Source organism: Perognathus longimembris, chromosome 1 (genome assembly GCF_023159225.1).
Source record: "Perognathus longimembris pacificus isolate PPM17 chromosome 1, ASM2315922v1, whole genome shotgun sequence".
Lineage (NCBI taxonomy): Eukaryota > Metazoa > Chordata > Mammalia > Rodentia > Heteromyidae > Perognathus > Perognathus longimembris.
The window spans coordinates 72,422,417-72,444,203 of NC_063161.1; the positions used below are offsets into that span (position 1 = coordinate 72,422,417).

The window sequence follows — 21,787 nt, forward strand, 5'->3', positions numbered from 1 at the left end:
TAATGTAAAACCAGCATGTCATTCTTTATATGTTCATCTACCTATAAATGTGCTAAAACTCATCACATCTACTGAGTTTTGTCATTGCCAAATTCTGACAAGTATTTGTTGGTCAATTCTTGACAAGGTGCAGGTAAGCTCTAGTCCTCTTGGTCTCCTTGTTGCTTTAATTGGGAATAAAAGGGCTTTTTGTGGCAACCAGCAGGAAGTAGACATAGAGAATCGTCCTTTTTTTCATAACTATTAAAAGGCTGGAATGTAAGATCAAATTTATTCTCCTACAGAGTTTTAGTCTCAGTGATAAGGAAGAAGGACAGATAGGAACATTTCTGACTTCTGCTGGAAACTGGAGGGCAGAGGGTGCGGTCCCAAGGGCCAGGCCTTAGCAAGACCTGTGGCCAGTGGGTGAGGAGGTCCTTCTGTCACTCATGAGCCTGAGTCCAGGTGCCTGGTGTCACCGGGCAGCCTACGGCTTGGTGGGCTGTGGGGGAGGGAAGTGGCCAGGCCCAGTGGCGGGGGACAGCACCAAGGGCAGTGAGTTGCTACCCCTCTCATGCCAGCATGTGTCCAGGATGGGGTAGAGCTTGCCCTGGAAGTCAGCCTGGAAGGTATAGAGTGGCCGCAGGTCATCTGGGCGGTCAGCATCAAAGAAGGTAAGCTGGCCCTGCTCATAGTGCAGGTAGACCCCAATGCGGTGCGGGTGGCCCACCACGGGCAGTGGCACCCGTGGACAGCCAAAGGCCTCGTACACACGGCCCTCCTTCAGGCCCATCAGCCACACACCGTGCTCTGGAGACTTGCTTAGCTTGCCCTTGCGGCTGGCTGTGCCCTTCATGACGCCCAGACGCCAGTCGCTCTTGCTGCCCACCGCCACCTCCCAGTAGTGGCGACCACAGGAGAAGCCCCGGCTAGCCAGGACACATGTGCTGTAGTCAAAGCGCTCGGGCTGGCTGGCACGCCGCTGGGCCAGGAGGCTGCACTGGACCACGGTGTTGCCCTTGGATAGCTCCAGCAGAGGATGGGCTGTGGCAGGGTCCAGCCTGAGACACTCAGGGGCTGGAAAGGACAAAGTGACCCACATGTGGTTAAACTACACAAAAAGCACCAGATCCCACCCAACCTGAGGGGACAGACAGGGCTGTCCGCCAGTGGATGGAGGGATGGACGGACCGACGGATGGATGATAGATGCTGGGTGCTCTGATGGCTCACACCTGAAATCCTAGCTGCTTAGGATCTGGGGATCGAGGTTGAAAGCCAGCTTGGACAGGAAAGTCCATGAGACTCATTCAGTTAATCACCAAATTAAGCTCCAACTAAGCTCCAATTAATCACAAAAAAAAAATCCATAAGTGAAGCTGTGGCTCAAGTGGCAGGGTGCTAGCCTTGAATAAAAAAAGCTCCAGAACAGCACCCAGGCCCTAATTTCAAACTCTAGGACCAGCATACACACATACACATACACACACACACACGGATGATGGATGGATGGATGATTGGTTGGATGAATGGACAGATGATGGACAGATGGATGATGGATGGATGGATGGATGATGAATGGACAGTTCCTGAAGGCTGTGACACCCTATTAGCTGAGGACTCTGGTAAAAGGGAGATGCAGGCTGGTCTACCTGCTATAGGTAGAGGTGCTGATGGAATTACCTAGAAGGTAATTTCTGCATGGTAGGCTCCCTAGCCCAACCCTCCAAGGCTTCCTGAGAGATTCCTGGCAAAGACATTTCTTTTTCGTTTCACTGTAGAGGATCAAATCCAGGACCTCATATGTGCTAGGCAATTGTTCGCTGAATCACATTCGTGGCCCTACTGCAGACATCTGTTTGGTTTGCTGGGCTCATCTGCGGGCCTGAGGGCAAGTCATTCCTGTTCACCTTGTTTTAGCTAACTAAAAGCTAATTTGTTGTCTCCAGAGATGTGTCGAGGAAGCCCCCCCCCCCCCCCCCCGCACCGCTTCTCGAGCCTCTCTGACTCTCCTGCCCTTCACCCCAGTCTGGTTTTGCCCTGGAAGATGAAATCAATCCACTAGGTGATCGCCTTCATGTACAAATCAACAGCACACTAGAATGCAGGAATGAATGAAATGTCTGCGTTATTTTTCAGAGGGCAAGAGCTAACCAGCATGGATTAAGCAGGGGAGCACACACTGGTGCATGCATGCAAAGAGCAGCCCAGCCAGCTCCTCCCTACAAAGGAGGAGCATCACAGGCCGGACAGAGCCCAGCATGCGAAATACGACCCCGTGCTCTCTGGAACCTAAAAGCCCTCTGCTACTGCTGGCCCTGAAGCAGACATCTGTTTGATTTGCTATCCCTGGCTGCAGTCCTCAGGAAGGGGGAGGGGCTCACCTGGCAGAACTTTCCGGAACAGCCTTTTCCACACAGTCAGCTTGATATCAGCCTGGTGGAGGGCTGGCTTGAAGGAGATGGGACTGAATGCACCTTCCCAGGGCCTGGCCTGCTGGAGCTCTGCCCTGCATGCAGTGGACAGAGACAAGAGGGGTCTGGGTATGCCCTCCTACCCCACACTCCCATAAATGGGAGGCCACTGAGGTAAACCACCCACAGCCTGAGCTGCACAGCCTTGATGTCCCTCCTAGAAAACAACTGCCACTGCAATGGTATTCAGATTATGAAGAGATAAGCTTCATGATGTCACCTGGGAACTTACTGCAAATGCAGATTCCTGGGCCCTCACCCCTGCTAATTAAACTGATTAATGGGCAGGGAAGATAATCTGTCTTGCCACACCCTCCAGCTGGGTCTTATGTGCACTGAGACCCATGCCCTGTCAAGCCACACAGCTGGACTGGATTCTCTGCCCACCCACCCACCCCCTTCTTTTTTTGGCAGTATTGACCAGCAGGCATTTTACCACTAGAGCCCCAACTTCAGCTCTTTTGCTTTAGTTTGTTTCAGATGCAGCTTCACACTTTTGTCCAGAGCTGACCTTGGACCATGATCCTCCTATGGCCACATCCCACATAGCTGGGATTACAGGCCTATGCCACCATCTCCATCTGTCTCTCTGCATTGATTTAAGGTAAGCCACCCATGACTGAAGGAGCGGAAACTGGACCTCCATGAACAGGGCCTGAGGAAGGACCGGTTTCCTCAGAACTGTGGGGTTTGTGAGGACTAAGCATGGAGCTACTCCGGAGCCAGCATGAGGACCCTCAATGGGCCAAGATCTGCCTCTTGCTCCTCACCGCCCTTGTTGTGGGCACATCATGCTATACACCCCAGAACACTGGACTCACAGAACCCCCGTCTGCACAGCATAGTGCTTCCTGTCAGGACTGCAGCCCACCTGCCTGCCTGGCACACTTGGCACACCACTCCTCCTCTAATCACCTACATCATGGTGGTAGTGGTGTTTCTATCACTGAGAGACCCTCTGTCATCCTAGGTCCCTATGGCGATGCAGCCAACTTGCTAGCCCTCCCCTCTGCTCTGCAAGACCCGGGAAGGCAGAGATAGGTCCCCCAATGCTTTTCCTGAGTGGCTTGCTCTGCTGCACTGGTTAAACCGAAGGTGGAGCCAGAGGAGATGATGAGCCCATGCCCCGCCGGTCCCCAGCATTGGTGGGAGCTTGTTACCTGGAGGCACAGCGATGGTATTTCTGGAAGACAGAGAGGATCACAGCTACAGGAAGTTTTATGCTGTTAGGCCCTCCCTTTCCCCCCCAAACCCCGTGGAGGTCACACCCACCCATTCATCTGGACATGCCCACTCCCCTGTCACTCACAAGGGCACGCCCACCACCCTGTCACTCAAGGGCACGCCCCCTCCACTGTCACAAGGACACGCCCACCCCTGTTGCTCAGAAAGAACACGCCCACTCGCTGTCATTCAAAAGGACACGCCCTCTCCCCTGGCCCTTACCCGGATGAACTCGAGCTGACTTTCCCCGCCCAGCTGCTCCTGCAGGCGGTCAGCCTGGGCCAGCCGCTCCCGAGCCGCCTGGGCCTGGGCCAGTTGCAGGCCCAGGGAGGCCAGCAGGCCGCGGGTGTGGCCTTCGACGCCCTCCAGGCAGCGAGCCTTCTCCTCATCCACCAGGCGGTGCAGCTCCTGGAACTCCCGGCGGATCACCCAGCTGAACACATCTGACTCGTTCTAGGAGACAGAGAGCAGGTCACAGTGCAGACACAGCCCGGCCTCCCTCCGCCTCTCCTGGCCTTTCTCGGCCTCCCTGGCCCCGGGGCCTCATGACGGGGGCTGGGGGCTGGGGCTGTGCCTGTGACTAGTGTGACTGGACCCGCAGTTCCCACTTTCATCTTTCTTGTTTTGGTAGTGTCCTGGCGTTTGAACTCAGGGCCCCATGCTTGCTTTGTATATATGATCTGACACTTGAAATAAACCTTTAGCTTTTTTTTAAAGTTATTTATCAAATAGGGCCTCACTTTTTTAGCCACACTGGCCTGGACTGCAGTCCTGTCTACACCTGCCACACAGGCACACTGCACCAGGCCCAGCTTGTCTGTTGAGATGGAGTCTATTCACTCTTTGCCTGGCTTAGCTGCCAACTGTGATCCTCCTGATCTCTGTCTGCCTCCTTAGTAGCTGGGACTGCAGATGTAAGACTTCATACCTGCTGCCCAGGTCCCATTTCAAGCATTCTTTTGTCCTTCCCTCCTCCCCCCCCCCCCCCCCCCCGCCAGTGCTGAGAATGAACCCAGGGCCTTCAGCATGCTGAAATACATTACTACCTGATTTTGCCTTTTTATTTTTTTTAATGTGTGCCAGTACTGCGGCTTGAAATTCAGGGCCTCATGCTTTCACTTGGGTTCTTCACTCAAAGCTAGGGTTCTATCACTTGAGCCAGTTCCAGTTTTTGTTTTGTTTTTAGTCAATTGGAAGTAAGAGTCTGAAGGACTTTCCTGCCCAAGCTGGCTTCAAACCAGGATCCTCAGATCTCAACCTCTTGAGTAGCTGGCATTACAGGTGTGAGCTACAATGCCCAGCTACTTTTGCTTTTTTTAACTCCTATGCTCACATATGACTGATTTTCATCTCTGAAGCCAATTTTAAAACAAATGTCTAGGCTGGGAATATGGCCTAGTAGCAAGAGTGCTTGTCTCATGTACATGAAGCTCTGGGTTCGATTCCTCAGCACCACATATATAGAAAAGGCCAGAAGTGGCGCTGTGGCTCAAGTGGTAGAGTGCTAGCCTTGAGCAGAAAGAAGCCAGGGACAGTGCCCTGAGTCCAAAGCCCCAGACTGGCAAATCAAAACAAAACAAAAAACAAACATCTGCAAGACCGTTGGAGAGTGGGTTTGGGAGGAGCCAGGAGTCCAAGACTCCCAGCAGGACCCAATTCCTGCAGCCAAGAAAGAGGGCAAAGGTCACCTTTCCTGGGCATTGAGGGCTGGCCCTCTTTGTACTGTCCTGGGGACCAGAGGGCTTCCTTCCAGGCCTTCCTCACACAAGGTCACACAGACACTGGCGGCACTGGAGTGGCGTCCTGTCCCAGGTTGGCTGTTTATCTTTGGACCTCAAGTCCAAGGTTATCTCAGACCCCAAGGACACCGAGGACCTAGGCCCTTTCCTCACCTGTCCCAGAATGCTTTGAACTGGGCTTTGTCTAAGGTATGATTTTCTCTGAAGGACAAGCAAGAGTTTGGCTTGCTGCGGGAGAGGGGGGTGGGGAACTCAGTGGCAGAGCCACAGCCTTTGCCTAGCATGCACCAGGACTACTTGATCTCCAGCCTGGTAAGAAACAAACCACCAAAATGTTGCATCTTTGGGCTAGGGGCAGGATGTAGTAGCAAGGTGCTTGCCTAGCATACAGGAAGTCCTGAGTTCCATTCTCAGCACTGCAAAAACATAAATAAAATATAAAATAATGGGGCTGGGGACATGGCCTAGTGGCAAGAGTGCTTGACTAATATACATGAAGCCCTGGGTTCAATTCCCCAGCACCACATATATAGAAAACAGCCAGAATTGGCACTGTGGCTCAAGTGGCAGAGTGCTAGCCTTGAGCAAAGAGAAGTCAGGGACAGTGCTCAGGCCCTGAGTCCAAGGCCCAGGACTGGCAAAATAAGTAAATAAGTAATATATATATATATATATGAAGCCAGGCACCAGTGGCTCATGCCTGTAATCCTAGCTACTCAGGAGGCTGCGATCTGAGGATCACAGTTCAAAGCCAGCCCAGGCAGGAAAGTCTGTGAGACACTTATCTCCAATTAACCCCCAGAAAACTGGAAGTGGAGCTGTGGCTCAAAGTGGTAGAGCACTAACCTTGAGCAAAAGAGTCCAGGGACAGTGCCCAGGCCCCGAGTTTAAGACCCATGACTGACTAAAAATTATAATAAATGATAATAATAATGAAAGTATCTGGGTGCTGGTAGCTCATGACTGTAAGCCTAGTTATTCAGGAGGCTGAGATCTGAGGATAAAGGTTTGAAGCCAGCCAGTAGTTTATCTCCAATCAACTACTCAGAAAAGCATCCAGGGTAAACACAAAAAAGGAAAGAAAATAATAATAATGAAAAGGAAAGGACAGCAGGGTCAGGGAGCCCCAGGCACTCACGACAATGCGGGTCCTATTGTTCTCCAGTTTGGCGATGTGCTCCTTAACCTCCTTCTGCTCCTGCTTCAGGTCAGAGACGAAGGCCGCAAGCTCCTCCTGGGTCAACACCCTCCCATGAGCAGCTGCCCTCTGCCTCTGCCGGAGGGCTCCACCAGGCCTGTGTCCCACTAGCCACAAGCAGTGGACCAGGGCTCCCCAGATGCTCTTCACCCCTAAACAGGCTGTGAGTATTCAAGAATATTCCACACAGATGGCAGGAGCTGGCCACAGAGGGTCCTGACATCTTTGTCTGTCTCCAGGACATGTAAAGCAGTGCTAAAGCCCCCCCAGCCCAGTCACTACCCATCATCCCAGTGTCCAGACTGCAAGTGGAAGCCTATACTCCTTGTACTGAATGCCACCCCCACGGAGCCCACCCGGGAACCTTTGATTTCCAGTAAGTCCCAAATTAATAAGCGCTTGATCAAATCATGATGAGCCGGGTGCTGGTGGCTCATGTCTGTAATGCTAGGTACTGAGAAGGCTGAGATCTAGAGGATTGCTGTTCAAGGTCAGCCAAGCTAGAAGAGTTTACTAGACCCCATCTCCAAAATAACCACCAAAAAGTTGGGTTGGAAAGGAGACTACTCATGAGAGAGGAACACCAAGGCAAAATGCCTGTGCACATCTGACAATATAAAATAATACTTATCAAAATGAACTCCAGGAAATGAAAACAAGAGGTTTCTTTTTTGTTGTTGTTGTTTTCTTTTTGTCTGTGTGTTTGTCTTTGGGAAGGAAAGGGGGGCATAGAAAATGGAGGGGCAAAGGGTGAACAAATGCAGCTCACTACACACTATGTGGGAAATGAACTATACAACTGGGGGGTGGGGATGGGAGGGAAAAACTCAGAGAGAGCAAGGAAGGAGGTTACATTGTCCAAAAAGAAATGTACTTTGTATGTAACTTATGTAACTGTAACCTCTCTGTATATCAACTTTATAATAACAATATTTTTTAAAAATCTGGGTTGGAATCAGATGCTGGTAGCTCACACTCATAATCTTAGCCACTGAGGAAACAGATCTGAGGATCAGTGTTTGAAGCCGGCCTAGGAAGACAAATCCAAGAGACTTTTTATCACCGGTTAACCTGAAAAAAAGTTAGAACTGGAGGTGTGGCTCAACTGCTAGAACACTACCCATGAGAGAAAAGAGCCAAGGAAGAGTGAGAATCTCTAAGTTCCTAGTGCTAGAAAAAAAAAAAAAAGAGAGAAAGAGTTGGGCTAATTCTACTTACAGTAGCCCAGGTTGAACCCAGTGTCTCCCCAAAAAGAAAGAACCCTGTATCCATCCCAAGCAGCCTTGGATTCAGCCAGGTCTCACCAGCCTTCCCTGACTACCTGAGCCTGGGCAGGATCCATGTTCTAAAACACCTCTCGATTGCCAGCACTGAGCCTGAATAGCAGCCTCCCGAGTGCCCTCCTCCCTGCCCTTTCTTGATCGACGGGCAGAGAAGGCTGGTCACTTGACCTGCAGCCTGAAGCTCAGTGGTGTACGTTTGTCTAGTGTGCACGAGGCCCTGGGTCCAGCTCCCAGTCCTTCCCTTCTCAGAGTCTGGGTTTCCACATTTGCAAAATGCAACAGGGCTTTTCTATAAACAAGTGGAATTGTGTAGATGAAGCTGCTTCCCAGAGCCCAACATAGTAACCAAAGAGTGTTAGGATGATTCATCCCCAGTCACCATCTGCTGCTCCGGCTGCGGTCCACCGGGCCAGGAATTTGCGGATTCAACGAGTGCATTCACTACATGCCCGGTAGGGCCTTGGCATGCACACCACTGAACACACCAAGTCCTCTACTTTAGCTCCTGAGCATGCTGGGACGCAAACCAGGTCACTCAAACCAGGGATTCGTGGAAGCAGTGGAGGAAGGGAGCGTCAAGAGACATGCGTGTCACTACAATCCCCGAGCGGCTGCACAAAACGACGAATAAGTGAACGAACAAATGAATAAGGAAAGGAATAAGTGCAGGCATGCGTGCTCCAAGACCAAACTGGAGGGAAATTGAGACCTGGTTGCCGAACCCCTTCGTACCAGGTGGTGGCTCACGAGAGCGCAGCAGCAGCCCCAAGCTCAAGCCTCGCCTCGAGTCCCCGCCCCTATATCTCCACGCCTACCTCTCCGCCCCCGCCGGCCCCGCCCCTCGCTCACCACGCTCACTTCCCCCGCCCTGCTGTGTCCCGCCCGCGACGCCAAGCCCGCGCCCCCACCCCACCCCGCCCCAGCAACTCCAGCCCCGCACCTTCATTCGGCTGTACACGGTGGAGACAGGGGTGACCGGGTGGTGCTGGTGGGTGCCCAGCAGGCCGCAGAGCCCGCAGATGAGCTCCTGGTCCTTCTCGCAGAAGAGGCTGAGGGGGTTTCGGTGGTGCGCGCAGACCGTGGGCTCCGGGTCCCCCGGCAGCCGCAGGGCTTCGATCACCCGGGCCAGGGACACGTTGGGCGGGGAGCTGCTGCCATCCACCGCCCGGCGGCACACGGGGCAGCGCAGCTCCGAGGCCAGGTGGCAGGACAGGGACAGCAGGCAGGCCTTGCAGAAGGAGTGGCCGCAGGGCAGCACCAGGGGCTCCTTGAAGACCTCCAGGCAGATGGGACACTGGAGCTGGTCCTGCAGCGCGGGTGTGCTCCCCTGCCAGGCCATGCCCGCTGCAACACAGATGCCCGGTTCCATCCCGATCCCCCTCGGCTCCCACCTCTCACTAGTCCACCACGCCCAGCCACATGCTGCTGCACACTGAGAGGGCAGCAGTGCAGCCCTGGTTCCAGTCTTCACTCATGAAGACCCTGGCCTCAGTTTCCCCATCTGTAAAACACTTGAGTGAAAAACTGATCTCAGTACCCAGGCTCTGAATTCAAACCCCAGTACTGCCACAAACATTAACCAACCAAATAAAAGGAAAACTGTTCTCCTGAGCTGAGGGTGTGGGTCAGTGCTTTTCTAGTATGCACGACGCCCTGAGTTCAATCCCCTGTAATGTAAAAAGCAAGCAAATAAGATGTATGACTCTCCTTTATGTGTGTAGTGGTGTGGGACTTGAACCTAGAGCCTCATGCTGTTGCTTGGCATTTTCTACTCAAGGCTGATGCTCTCTACCACTTGAGCCACATCTCCAACTCTAGTGCTTTGCTAGTTAATTGAAGATAAAAGTCTCATGGACTCTTTTTCCAAAGCTGATTTCAAACGGGGATCCACTGATCTCAGCTTCCTGAGTAGCTCTGATACTTCCTTTCTTCCTTCCTTCCTCCCTCCCTGTCTCTCTTCCTTTCTTTCTCTCTTCTTTTTCCTTTTCAGTACTAGGGTTGGAATCAAAGCCTCAAGAAAGTGTTTTTTTGTTTTTTTTTTTTAGGACTTCCATCCTCCTACCTATGACTTCCTTATAACTGGGATTATAGCATGACCCACTATACCCTGCTTGATACTATGTCTTTTGCTCAGATTTGGAGTAAACACAGAAGGGGCCATGTTCTGGTCACATGAATGATCCCAACAATGCAAGCTCAAGCCCAGAAGATATTTGCACCTTGACCAGCATTGCATACATGAGTTAAGTTCCTTCCCATGCTCTAAACTGGTTCTGGAACTTTTAGCTATCCTACAGTTTCCTGTGTCTCACCCTCAGGAATTGTGTTATGGGGTGGGGTTTCCAATGAGATTCAGAAATCTTTGTTTATAATAGCTGAAGAATTGATTCCTGCCTTATTCTCCAAGGTTAAGCAAAACAACAGGCTTGATTCCAATCTGAGTACCCCGGGGAAAATAGCCCCTCACCCCAGGTGGAGCATTCCACTGTGAGGCTGGTAAAGGGCATCACCCTGGGACCAGAACCCATTTTCTGATTTCTACTTCCTAGTTAAGCCCTATATAAGCCCACCCCCAAACCCAGTCAGCAGCACAACATCCAGTCCTTGGGGAGGTCTGTGTTCTTCTGTTCCTCAGTAAACAGTCCTCACCTGTTGTCTGTCCTATACCTTTTCCATTCTCCTCCATTTTCCCAACAATAGCCACCCTCCAGGCAATTCTAAAGCAAGTTCTGTTCCAGAACACTGTTCCTGAGTCTGAGATAGAAGGGCTCTGCTTCTGTATGGAAGGTAGCTGGCAGAGAGAGGGGAGGGGGAGCTGAAGCCAGCAGCAGACCAGGGAAGTGCCCCCAGAATCCATATTACCTGGTCTCTCACGGTCCAGGACTCCCACTAGGATTTCAAACCAGCATGGCTGTGCAGATCAGATCAGAACTCCTTCCCCCAATGGTGCAGCAAACAGGAGAGCACAACTGGACACTTGCTCCACGGCCTCTCCCTGCCCTTCCCTCCTCCCCTTTCCCAGCAACACCTGTGTCCCCCAAGGTCACCCAGTGTCAGGTGGGAACTGGGTCATTCACGGGACTGGCCCCCTCTGATAAGCTTGGCATCATGTGGCTGGTCTTGCCTGGGACAGGGGTGGGGGTAGGGGATGGAGCAGAGACATGGGCCCTGAGCACAGCCTCCACAGCACTGGCTCCAAACAGGAGCAGATGTGTGTTCTGATACCCTGATTTCTGGATCTGACCTAGAATCCTGAAGCTATTTCAAACGCATAGGTAGATCTTTCAATGGAGGCCTAACTCTAGATGCACAAGTAAGGACCATACCACATGCTATACATCTCTCATGGCATTCTTCCCCCTCCAAGATCACGCTGTGGAACATTTCCAGCACTCAGCACCCCCTGTGTCTCCCCAGAGTGCATGCCTCAAACATCGCCCTGTCCTGACTCAGACCCATGGGACCTGTTTTTTGGATTTTTTTGAAAGTAAAATTTTTTATTTCTGATTGATTTCTCAATGTATAGTTCAAAATAATGCCAGTTTTTAATGGCAAAAATTTGGTTCCACTGGAAGTCCATAATGCTACAGAGAGCTACTACTTTTCCCAGGAAGTAAACAGCTGGAAAGAGAAAACACAACTTTCTAGCAGCATAGCAACTTAAACCATAGATCTTGCAGGTCTGCAACTCTGACATGGAAAGTGGCACAGACATTCATTAGCTGGTGACGGAAGTGGGAAGTGGGGAACACACTGTAGACACTCAAGGGAGCACTAATGGAAAGACAACAAACAAACCAGATATATCTATGAGGGTTTTAAAGGATAACTATAGAAAAGGGAACCAAATTTTTACTCAAATGCTTTTTAGAGCCTTTCTGTAGAGATACAAATATATATATATGTATATATATATATATATATCCAAAAATATGTTTTATACAGGTAAATGTTTCTCAATTAAAGATGGGACCAAAGCTATAGGTATGACATAAAGCACTGTCTTTTATAAGACTCTCCACCTGAATTTGCAATTTGGGACCTGGTTTTGAACTTCCTAGAAACAGAATCATGGAATGTTCTCTTTTTGTTTTGGTTTGTTTTTTGCCAGTCCTGGGGCTTGAACTCAGGGCCTGAGCACTGTCCCTGGCTTCCTTTTTGCTCAAGGCTAGCACTCTACCACTTGAGCCACAGTGCACTTCTGGCTTTTTCTATATATGTGGTGCTGAGGAGTTGAACCCAGGGCTTCATATATACGAGGCAAGCACTTTACCACTAGGCCATATTCCCAGCCCTGGAATGTTCTCTTTTTGTGTCTGTCTTCTTTCACTCAACCTTACTAAATTATGAACTTTTAAAGTGTGAAGTTGTGGGCTGGGGGTATGGTTCAATGGCAGGTACACACAAGGTCCTGGAATCAATCCCCAGCACCATGAGAACAAAATCAAAATGGGAAATCTTTTTTTTTTTTTTTTTTTTGGCCAGTCCTGGGGCCAGCTCAGAGTCTGTGCTCTGTCCCTGTGCCTCTCTGTGCCTCTCTGTGCTCAAGGCTAGCACTCTACCACTTGAGGGACAGTGTCACTTCCAGCTTTTTCTGTTTATGTGGTACTGAGGAATTGAACCCAGGGCTTCATGCATGCTAGGCAATCATTGTACCACTAAGCCACATTCCCAGCCCCAAAATGGGAAATCCAGAGGCTTAGAAGTTCATTGACATTCTGGGGGCAAGACTCAGGTAGCACATACAAAAGTCCTGGGTTTGATCCCCAATACAACAATAAACTACAAAAAAGAAAAGAAAAGGCAACACTGCCTCACGCCTATAATACTTATACCTGTGGGGACAGTTGGGCAGGCTCAGGAATTGCAAAACAGAACAAGATGGGAACAGTTGGAAAGGTAGGGTACAAGGACAGGCCCAAGGTTGCTCCTGTACAGAAATCAGAACAAGGATGTGAAAGGATATGTCCCAGCCATCCCAGGGGACCATGGGGAGATAGTCACAGATAGGATAAAAAGGTTCTTAAGGAGGTTTATTGGTGGGGCCATATCTCCCATGGGAGAGGGAGCAACATGGCGTCTGCACCTTATCCAGGTGGCAGCTTCTCTGGGCTAAAGGGGAAGTAGGTAGGTCGTAATGGTGAGTGGGAGTGGCCTATTTTAGTTCTAGGACAGGGAGTTTAGGTATGGGTGGATCTGGGGGGTAGTGGGAGGAGCTGAAGACCTGAGGCAGGGGAAATGCCAACAGGATGCCCAGAACCCCAGCCAGTACAAGAGGAGGAAACCTAGGAGATCTCCATGCCCTTACTCCTGTTGTTTGTGACTATTACCTTACATGGCAAAATGCATCATGGGCTCATCCCATAATCCTAGCTACTCAGGAAGGTAAGATCTGAGGATTGCAATTGGAAGCCAGCCTGACCAGAGAAGTCTGTGAGACTCATATCTCCAATTAAGCACACACAAAAGCCAGATGGGGAGCAGTAGCTCAAGTGGTAGAATGCTAGCCTTGAGCAAAATGTCTCAGAAACAGCACTGAGGCCCAAGCCACATTTCAGCCTCACACCTTTCCCCCACCAAAAAATAAACAAACAAACAAACATAAAAATATAAATGTAAGATAATAAGTAAATAAGTAAAAATCATGGGCCTGAATTATCTGAGTGGACCCAATGTAATCACATGAGTCCTCAGCAGACAGAGAAGTTCCTCTGGCTAGTCAGGAAAAGATGCAGGAGAGACAAAAGGACTCCAAATGTAAGTGCACAGTTATGTTTCTGTTTCTGTTTCTGAGATGGGGGAGCCACTCGCAACTTAAAGAGCCCCCCAGCTGCCAGCCAGCCAGGAGACAGCAACTAGAACTTTAGGGATCTGGATTCTGTCCATGGCGAATGAATGAACTTGGAAGCTGATTCTTTGCAGGGCATCTAGTCAATAATAAAGCCTTTTGGACCTCTTCATCATAGCCCAGTGAACTTCTAACCTATACCATGAGCTAAAAAGTGTTGCTTGAAGCCACTAGCTTTGTAGTAATTTGTTGCACTGACAGAATACTACAACAGAGCTGGGTGTAGGTGCATGGGTGGCCCACACTGTTAGCATTTCCCCAGCCTCAGGTCCTCAGGTCCTCCCATTAGCCCCCAGATCCACCCATACCTAATGAGCCACTCCTACTCACTGTTAAGACTTACCTACTTACCCTTCACCCCCAGAGAGAAACTGCCACCTGGATAAGGTGCAGACACCATGTAGCTCCCTCTCCCATGGGAACTATGGCCCCACTAATACACCTCCTTATGAACCTTCTCCTGTCTGTGATTATCTCCACATGGTCCCCTGGGATGGCCGGGACATATCCTATCATTGGTGCCGAACCCAGGATAGGTTCCCTGGTGGATTTGCTCCCCCATTTCTGGGGGATCCAAGCTGCCCCCGGGACCTATTCTGCTATCCTAAGCCAGAGGACCCAGAGGACCACCGAGGTAACTTCTCCTGACCGAGCGCTCTACTTCCATCCACCACAATCACAGATTTGAACCTCCAACCAGTGTATGATCATTAGCTCGTGATTTTCCATAGGGCCTCCAGCCGCCATACTGACCGAAATCCTGGCGCCAAGTTCCGAGCCCCACTCCCAGGGACCATAAGTCACCGGGCTAGGTCAAGGGAATTAGCAATTGCAGGTGGTGGCACCAATTAGCTGTTTATTCACTCACAGTCCACTCTGTTTTGGAGTCAACTGAACAGAGCCTGACTGGGATGCTGGTGGATATCTCTAGCTCAGCTCTGCTGGCCACTCATCAAGTGGGGGACAGTCTAAAATGCTTCAGGAAAGCTGCTCAAGTTTGAGCCCAATCTTAAATCTCATACAATCAAATTTGACCCCAAGGGCTGGGAATATGGCCTAGTGGTAAAGTGCTCGCCTCATATACATGAAGCCCTGGGTTCAATTCCCCAGCACCATATATATAGAAAAAGCCAGAAGTGGTGCTGTGGCTCAAGTGGTAGAGTGCTAGCCTTGAGCAAAAAGGAAGCCAGGGACAGTGCTCAGGCCCTGAGTTCAAGCCCCAGGACTGGCAAAAAAAAATTTGACCCCAAATTTGGAACTTCATGTGGCCCCTTCATGGGACATAGGACCTCTGATATTTTACAGGACTTACATAACTTCTATGAGCGCTCAGGCAGATGGAATTCTCTCTCTCCCCCCCCTCTCTCTTTCTGCCTCTCTCTAAACTGCCTGCCTGTGATATAGGATGGGCTGGTACCAGCTTCCAAAGGTACCAATGTTTGTTCAACATCTGCTTTGAAAGACACAAAGGAAGGGTTTCTGTTCTTGTAATTGATGTTTGTTAAGCTTGGAGATTCAGTTAAATTCTGCTTATTGTTGGCTAAATCCTAAATTTTCTCTGGCATTAACCACGTGGTGGACAATACAATTGGTTTTAACAAGCGCCATCTTGGTTCCATCAGGGTTAAAAAAAACACAACAAAAACAACTCTGGAGGTATAGTCCTACCCCCCACCTCTCCAGGTAATGGGTGTGCCAAATTGCTAGAGGCCAGGTGGGGGATGTGGAGACTCAAGCTCCAGGTAACCCTGTCCCCACCCTGAACTCTGTAACTGCTGCCTTGCAATTCAAATACTCAAAAGGTGAAGGTGTCTTGCTGTGAGCCTGCTAAGGCTTTGATCGGCTCTGCTGCCACTATGCCATGCCACATGTCTGTGTTCGGTCCGTGTCCTGTTTCCTGGAGCTTCTCTGGTCATAGCAACCTCCCTATTGGAGCTGAATTGGTTTCTCAAAATGTGGCTTCTCTGTTTCCTTGGCATATAATCTGTGAAAATTTTTGTTTGCTGGAAAGGTTTTGTTTTCTAACTGACCACGTGGTTCTAAAATATGGGCAAAATAATGTCATTTTGCCACTGGAATTCTGAAAAACTTACATAGCCAATTAAAAAAAAAAATTCTAAGCGCACCCCAAAGGTTGTGCACAACTGTCGGTCGGTCGGTAAAATATGTAAAAAAAAAAAAAAAACTGGCATCATGGTTTCAAAATTACTTGCTTTTTTTTTTTTTTTACCAGTCCTGGGCCTTGGACTCAGGGCCTGAGCACTGTCCCTGGCTTCTTCCTGTCCCTGGCTTCTTCCCGCTCAAGGCTAGCACTCTGCCACTTGAGCCACAGCGCCACTTCTGGCCGTTTTCTGTATATATGGTGCTGGGGAATCGAACCTAGGGCCTCGTGTATCCGAGGCAGGCACTCTTGCCGCTAGGCTATATCCCCAGCCCCAAAATTACTTGCTTTTGACTACTATTTTAACTTAAGTCTAGTGTTAAACTGATCCTTGCAGCTGTAATGGGGTCCCCCCAAGGGAGGGGACCACAATGTAATGGGGTCCAAGGGTGGGGGGATCCCTCATCCCTCCAAGAGTTCACCACTCAGACAGTCTCAAGCAAAAAGATGGATTTATTGGGGAAGTAAAAAGTATACTGACCGGCCAGGGTCATGGCCCAGACTCGGGAGCTGGAACCACAACAGAAAAAAGCAGGCTGGCTGGCCAGGGCCACAGCCCAGACTCAGGAACTGGAACTGTGCGCCAGGCCACGCTCAGGATCAGGTTATAAAGACAAACACCACATGGTCAAGCTTGCCACACACAGGTGGCCAATGAGGTTACAACACTTACAGAGCATGCCAGGTCTCAACAGGTGGCCAATGGAGTTACAGTCTGCCTCACAGCAACTGTTTGAACCAACCTATCATGTTAGGCTTTGTGCATGGATTTGGCAGGGCTCACATGATGTAAGTGGATACGCCTACTCATGGGAGGGCACAGGTTTAACCTTGAATGTTCTACTACTCAGGTGGTCAAGCAGTTTACACAATCTTATCACAGTGAAGGGGAACTTCCCTGGATAGGGTGGGGGAGATCTTAGTGAAGATGGAGTCAGCCTCTGCTCTCTTTAACTAATCTGAGATGGAGTCAATCTGACATGCCTCAATAGCCAATGATGGCACTGGCCAGATCTGACCTCCATAATACAGCAGCCTGTGGGTGGAGTCACAGTGAACAGCAATCCTGACTCCAATCACCAGACTCCAAGCCAAAAACAACAACAACAACCCAGGTTTTAAACCCAAATTGATCATGTTTGAGTACAAGCAAATGTGCCTGAGAAAAACTCCAAAAGGTTCAAATATGCAGCACATGGTATAAGTACACTGATGTAAAACCAGTGTTATTCCTTATGTCCATCATCAAGTGTACATCTGATCCTGACAATTCTTTGGTATAGACTAAGATTTTGCTTCTCCATTTTTCTCTCCTGTGCTCTCATAAACTCTTTAAGATCAAGGGACCAGAGTCATTTTGGAACGGGTATGCAAATGTGGCTGCTGACCTCGCTTTTCCTGACCCAGGATTGATATTTTGCTTTATAGGATGCAGGTTGACATGTGTGCTAGCTGCGTGGACTGTGGCGGTCCGTGGCTACAGGAAGCTGCCTCCACAGTCTGCTCCTAAACTGCCTGGTTTCACTACTAGTAATTCCTTATTCTCTCTCTCTTGCATGGGAAACTGCTTAGGGAATCTAGGAATCACTGGTGATGTTCCTGTGAAGATTTTTTTTTTTTTTTTTTTTTTTGCCAGTCCTGGGCCTTGGGACTCAGGGCCTGAGCACCGTCCCTGGCTTCTTTTTGCTCAAGGCTAGCACTCTGCCACTTGAGTCACAGCGCCACTTCTGGCCATTTTCTGTATATGTGGTGCTGGGGAATTGAACCCACGGCTTCATGTATATGAGGCAAGCGCTCTTGCCACTAGGCTATATCCCCAGCCCCCTGTGAAGATTTTGACAGGCCCAGAGTGCTCCTGCCCTGGCTCTGCCTGCCCCAAGATTAGAGTTAGGTTTATAGCAGGCCTATCATGACAGAGTTGCAACCGAGACTGTGCAGTAAGTTAAGACACGTGTCTGTCACTCTTACTCCAAGGTTAAAAGCATCAGCATTGTGTTTGGTGGCCACAAGTTCACATTAGGGGAGCACTGGTGTCTTCCCCCTCCATGTCTCAGAAACTGTCGTGGCTGCTGCAGAGAACAGACTTGGTTGGCCTTTGGTCTGTGTGGATTTTGTGATTAGGAAGATGGTTAATGGCCCAAGCCTTCTAAAATCTTTTTAAAGTTGTCACCTTGCTCAAACCAGTAGGGTACCAGCCTACAAAAGCCAGAGTACTCAGAGTAAGCCACCAGGGAACACTGGGAGATTTCAAATATCTTTAACCAGTCTGTGTAGAAGTTTGCAGGCAACCCAGCAGGAGGTGTGACAATCTATCCAGGGGACTCTGAGAGATGCTACTACAGCCTCGCCCAGCTCCAACCTATCTCTCCTGCCTGCCTCCATCACACATGACTAACGAAGCCTGCTGATTCGGGATGGAAGACACAGCCACTTCGGATCCACTGAAGCTGAGACTTTTACATTGTCCTGACCCTTTGCCCTCTTGATTATTATTCATTTGTGTTCTCTTCCACCTGCTGGTAAGGTTAAATGATATGATTTGATGGCACATGGATCTCATCCAGTCTTCTGTTCTCTATATAGTGTGATGACTCTTGTGAGCACCTACATGGTGGCCTTTGCATGTTTTTTATGCCATTTTGCAGTTAGATGCATTTTGGTAAATAGCAAAAAGGTGCCAAGTTTGGATTCTTGGCACAATGCTAGTGGTTAAATAGCCAACTCTAAAGTACTAATCAGTTGTTGTTTGAAGACTCCTAACACATCTACTGAGTTTTGTCATTGCAGAACTCTGGCAAGTATTTGTTGGTCAATTCTCAACAAGTTACAGGTAAGCTCTATTCCTATTGCTCTCCTGTTGCTTTAATTGGGAATAAAAAGGGCTTTTGTGGCAAAGACTCCTTGGATTGCAGTTCAAAGCCAGCCTGGGCAGAAAATCTCTCTTAAACTCCATCTCCCACCTACCTAGCAAAGAGCCAGACTGGAAGATTGGCTCAAGAGATTCATATCATAGTAACCAGCCAAATGCTGGAAGCAGCACCATGGCTCAAGTGGTAGAAAGCTAGCCTTGAGAAGAAGTGCTCAGGGATAGTGCCCAGGCCTTGAGTTCAAATCCCATGAATGCCAACTGGGACAAGCTATTCAAGCAATGAGCACCTAGACCTTCAGGACAAGGTCAATCCTGACAATGAGGAACCATGGAGAGGAGTAAGAAGAGATGAAGTCTCATCTTAAGTGGAGTCAATTTAAACTTGCCCTTTCAAAATTAATCAGAGCTGGGAGATCAAGAGGAATAGTTATTTACCCACCTAATGTCCATACCTGTCCATTTTCCATCTGGACAGAAACTTGTATTCTTGCCTTTGTTACTTGCTATTTTGTGTATATATATATATATATATGTATATATATATACATATATATATATATTAGCCTCTGACTGGTTACTCCCAACCAGTCCACTATCCCTAAACACTCCCTTCCTGCCCCCAGTCCAGTTATTCCTTCTTCCTTGTAATGGGCCACAATTGGATTTATGCTCCAAATGGAACTTTTCTGGCTTGTGGCCAGGGTGTGTTCTCCCATGTTGTTCATGTTAACTGGTCCTGTGAACTTGTCAGCCTTTTGCCTGACCTTTTCAAAAGTCTCTTTTAACAGGATAATATCCCTCACCGAGGATACCACCTGGGAACTTGCAGTTCAAGGCCATCCTGTTACTACAGGCAACTGGAGGCTTCACTTACATTGCTCTGCCCAGCGCAGATCTGGATCCTGAAGACTCCAGCCCCAGTGACTCCTTGATGTGCCCAAGCTGCAGGAGGTAGCCAGAGGAGACCATAATACCCATTGGCCCTGATAACCATTCTCGTGGAAATGATGAGGACTTTTACCAACCAAACTGTCAAACAAATACTTCTTGGATGGTACCAGGCCAAACGATGAATCAGGGACCCCTGAATACTTCGCCCCTTTACAGCAGGAAGTAGCTCCATAAGAAACAACCTCTGCCCATACTCCCGGCCTGGTACCCCTCCTCAGTTATTAATAAACAACAAATGGGGGAATGTTAGCATTTCCCCAGCCTCAGGTCCTCAGCTCCTCCCATTAGCCCCCCAGATCCACCCATACCTAATGAGCTACTCCTACTCACTATTAAGACCTACCTACTTCCCCTTTACCCCCAGAGAGAAGCTGCCACCTGGATAAAGTACAGACGCCATGTAGCTCCCTCTCTTGTGGAAGCTATGGTCCCACTAATAAGCCTCCTTATAAACCTTCTTCTCCTGTCTGTGATTATCTCTGCATGGTTCCCTGGGATGGCCAGGACATATCCTTTCACACACCTGTAATGCTAGCTACTCAGGAGGCTGAGATCTGAGGACCATGGTTCAAAGCTAGCCCTGGCATTTTGCCATGTAAGGTAATAGTCACAGACAACAGGAGTGAGAGCATGGCTCAAAAATAAAGTCTGTGGGGCTGGGGATATGGCCTAGTGGCAAGAGTGCCTGCCTCATATACATGAGGCCCTGGGTTCGATTCCCCAGCACCACATATACAGAAAATGGCCAGAAGTGGTGCTGTAGCTCAAGTGGCAGAGTGCTAGCCTTGAGCAAAAAGAAGCCAGGGACAGTGCTCAGGCCCAGAGTCCAAGCCCCAGGACTGGCCAAAAAAAAAAAAAATAATAAAGTCTGTGAGATTCTTAATCTGCATTTAACCATTGTAAAGCTGTTAGTGGACAAGTGGCTTGAGTGAGAGCTCCAGCTGGGAGTGAATAAAAGCCAGACACTAGCACAACAAAACCAAACCAAACCTAAAGCACAAGCCAAGAGACCTAAGTTTTTTCCCCCACAGGGTGATGGGGAGTCTGGCAGGGAAAGCCTTCCCAGCCAACCTTTGGAGAAGCTAGTTCCAAACATGCCCAGGCCACTTGCAGCAAGAAGGAGCCAGACACCAACAGGGTCCAATGCTTTCAGGCCTGAGGCTTTAGAAAGTCAAGTTGGTGCCCAGGCTGAAGTAAGGAGGCTGGATCTTAGCAATATGCCTATGCCTTGAAGCAATATGCCTTGTTCTTATTGCCATCTTGGTGCCTTGCTGGGTGGAGGGGGCTTTCCGCATAGCTCTGAAAATTTTTCAGGGGCAACAGAAGACCTTCTTTGTATTACAAATGTATCCTGAGTTGTTAAACTCTAAGGAAGTTTTATTTCTTTTAGATAATTGGCCCTTGATTTCCCCTGATTGTTTTCTTGATGGTTTGCTTTAACAACTTTATTAGGTTTGAGGGTCCTCATCTGATTTTCTTTGCTTATGTGTAACACTTCTGTTAGGATAAATTCCTTACACCTTATGTGGTTTGGGCCTAGCTGCTGGTCTTTGAAACGGAGTCCATCTCTAATAAAGACTCCTAATTTAGCTGGGCGCTGGTGGCGCACACCTGTAATCCTAGCTACTCAGGAGGCTGCGGTCTGAAGAGTGCTATTCAAAGCCAGCCCCGGCAGGAAAGTCCACGCGACTCTTATCTCCAATTAACCACCAGAAAACTGGAAGTGGAGCTGTGGCTCAAAGTAGTGGAGTGCTAGCCTTGAGTTGAAGAGCTCAGGGGCAGTGCCCAGGCCCCAAGTTCAAGCCCCACAACCGACACACACACACACGGCTCCCAATTCAGCCTCTTAAGTTATGGCAACTGAGTTCCCTTACAAGATGGCAAAAGGAGGGGGTCCCAGGGCAGTGATGATGTTGAGAGCCGTTGTCCTAAAATGGGGCACAGGACAACCAAGAGGAATATCTCCTCTCTGGCCCCAGGCAATTCGCATGCGGCGGGTGCAGGCCTCAGTCTCTCCAGCGTTCACTGGAGGTGGGAAGAGAAGGATCCCTAGCTGAAGGCC

General features: G+C 49.4%; 1 protein-coding gene across 1 annotated transcript; it reads right to left on the minus strand.

The window, feature by feature from the left end:
• Positions 1-299: 299 nt before the first annotated feature.
• On the minus strand, positions 300-10,892 carry Trim50 (tripartite motif containing 50). The gene is made up of 7 exons (XM_048369049.1): positions 10,759-10,892; positions 8,837-9,240; positions 6,554-6,649; positions 3,899-4,129; positions 3,613-3,635; positions 2,363-2,487; positions 300-1,056 (listed from the first exon to the last, which is right to left on the minus strand). Exons 2-7 carry the CDS (start codon positions 9,233-9,235, stop codon positions 467-469), a joined length of 1,464 nt encoding a protein of 487 aa, XP_048225006.1. The 5' UTR covers positions 9,236-9,240; positions 10,759-10,892; the 3' UTR covers positions 300-466.
• Positions 10,893-21,787: the final 10,895 nt, after the last annotated feature.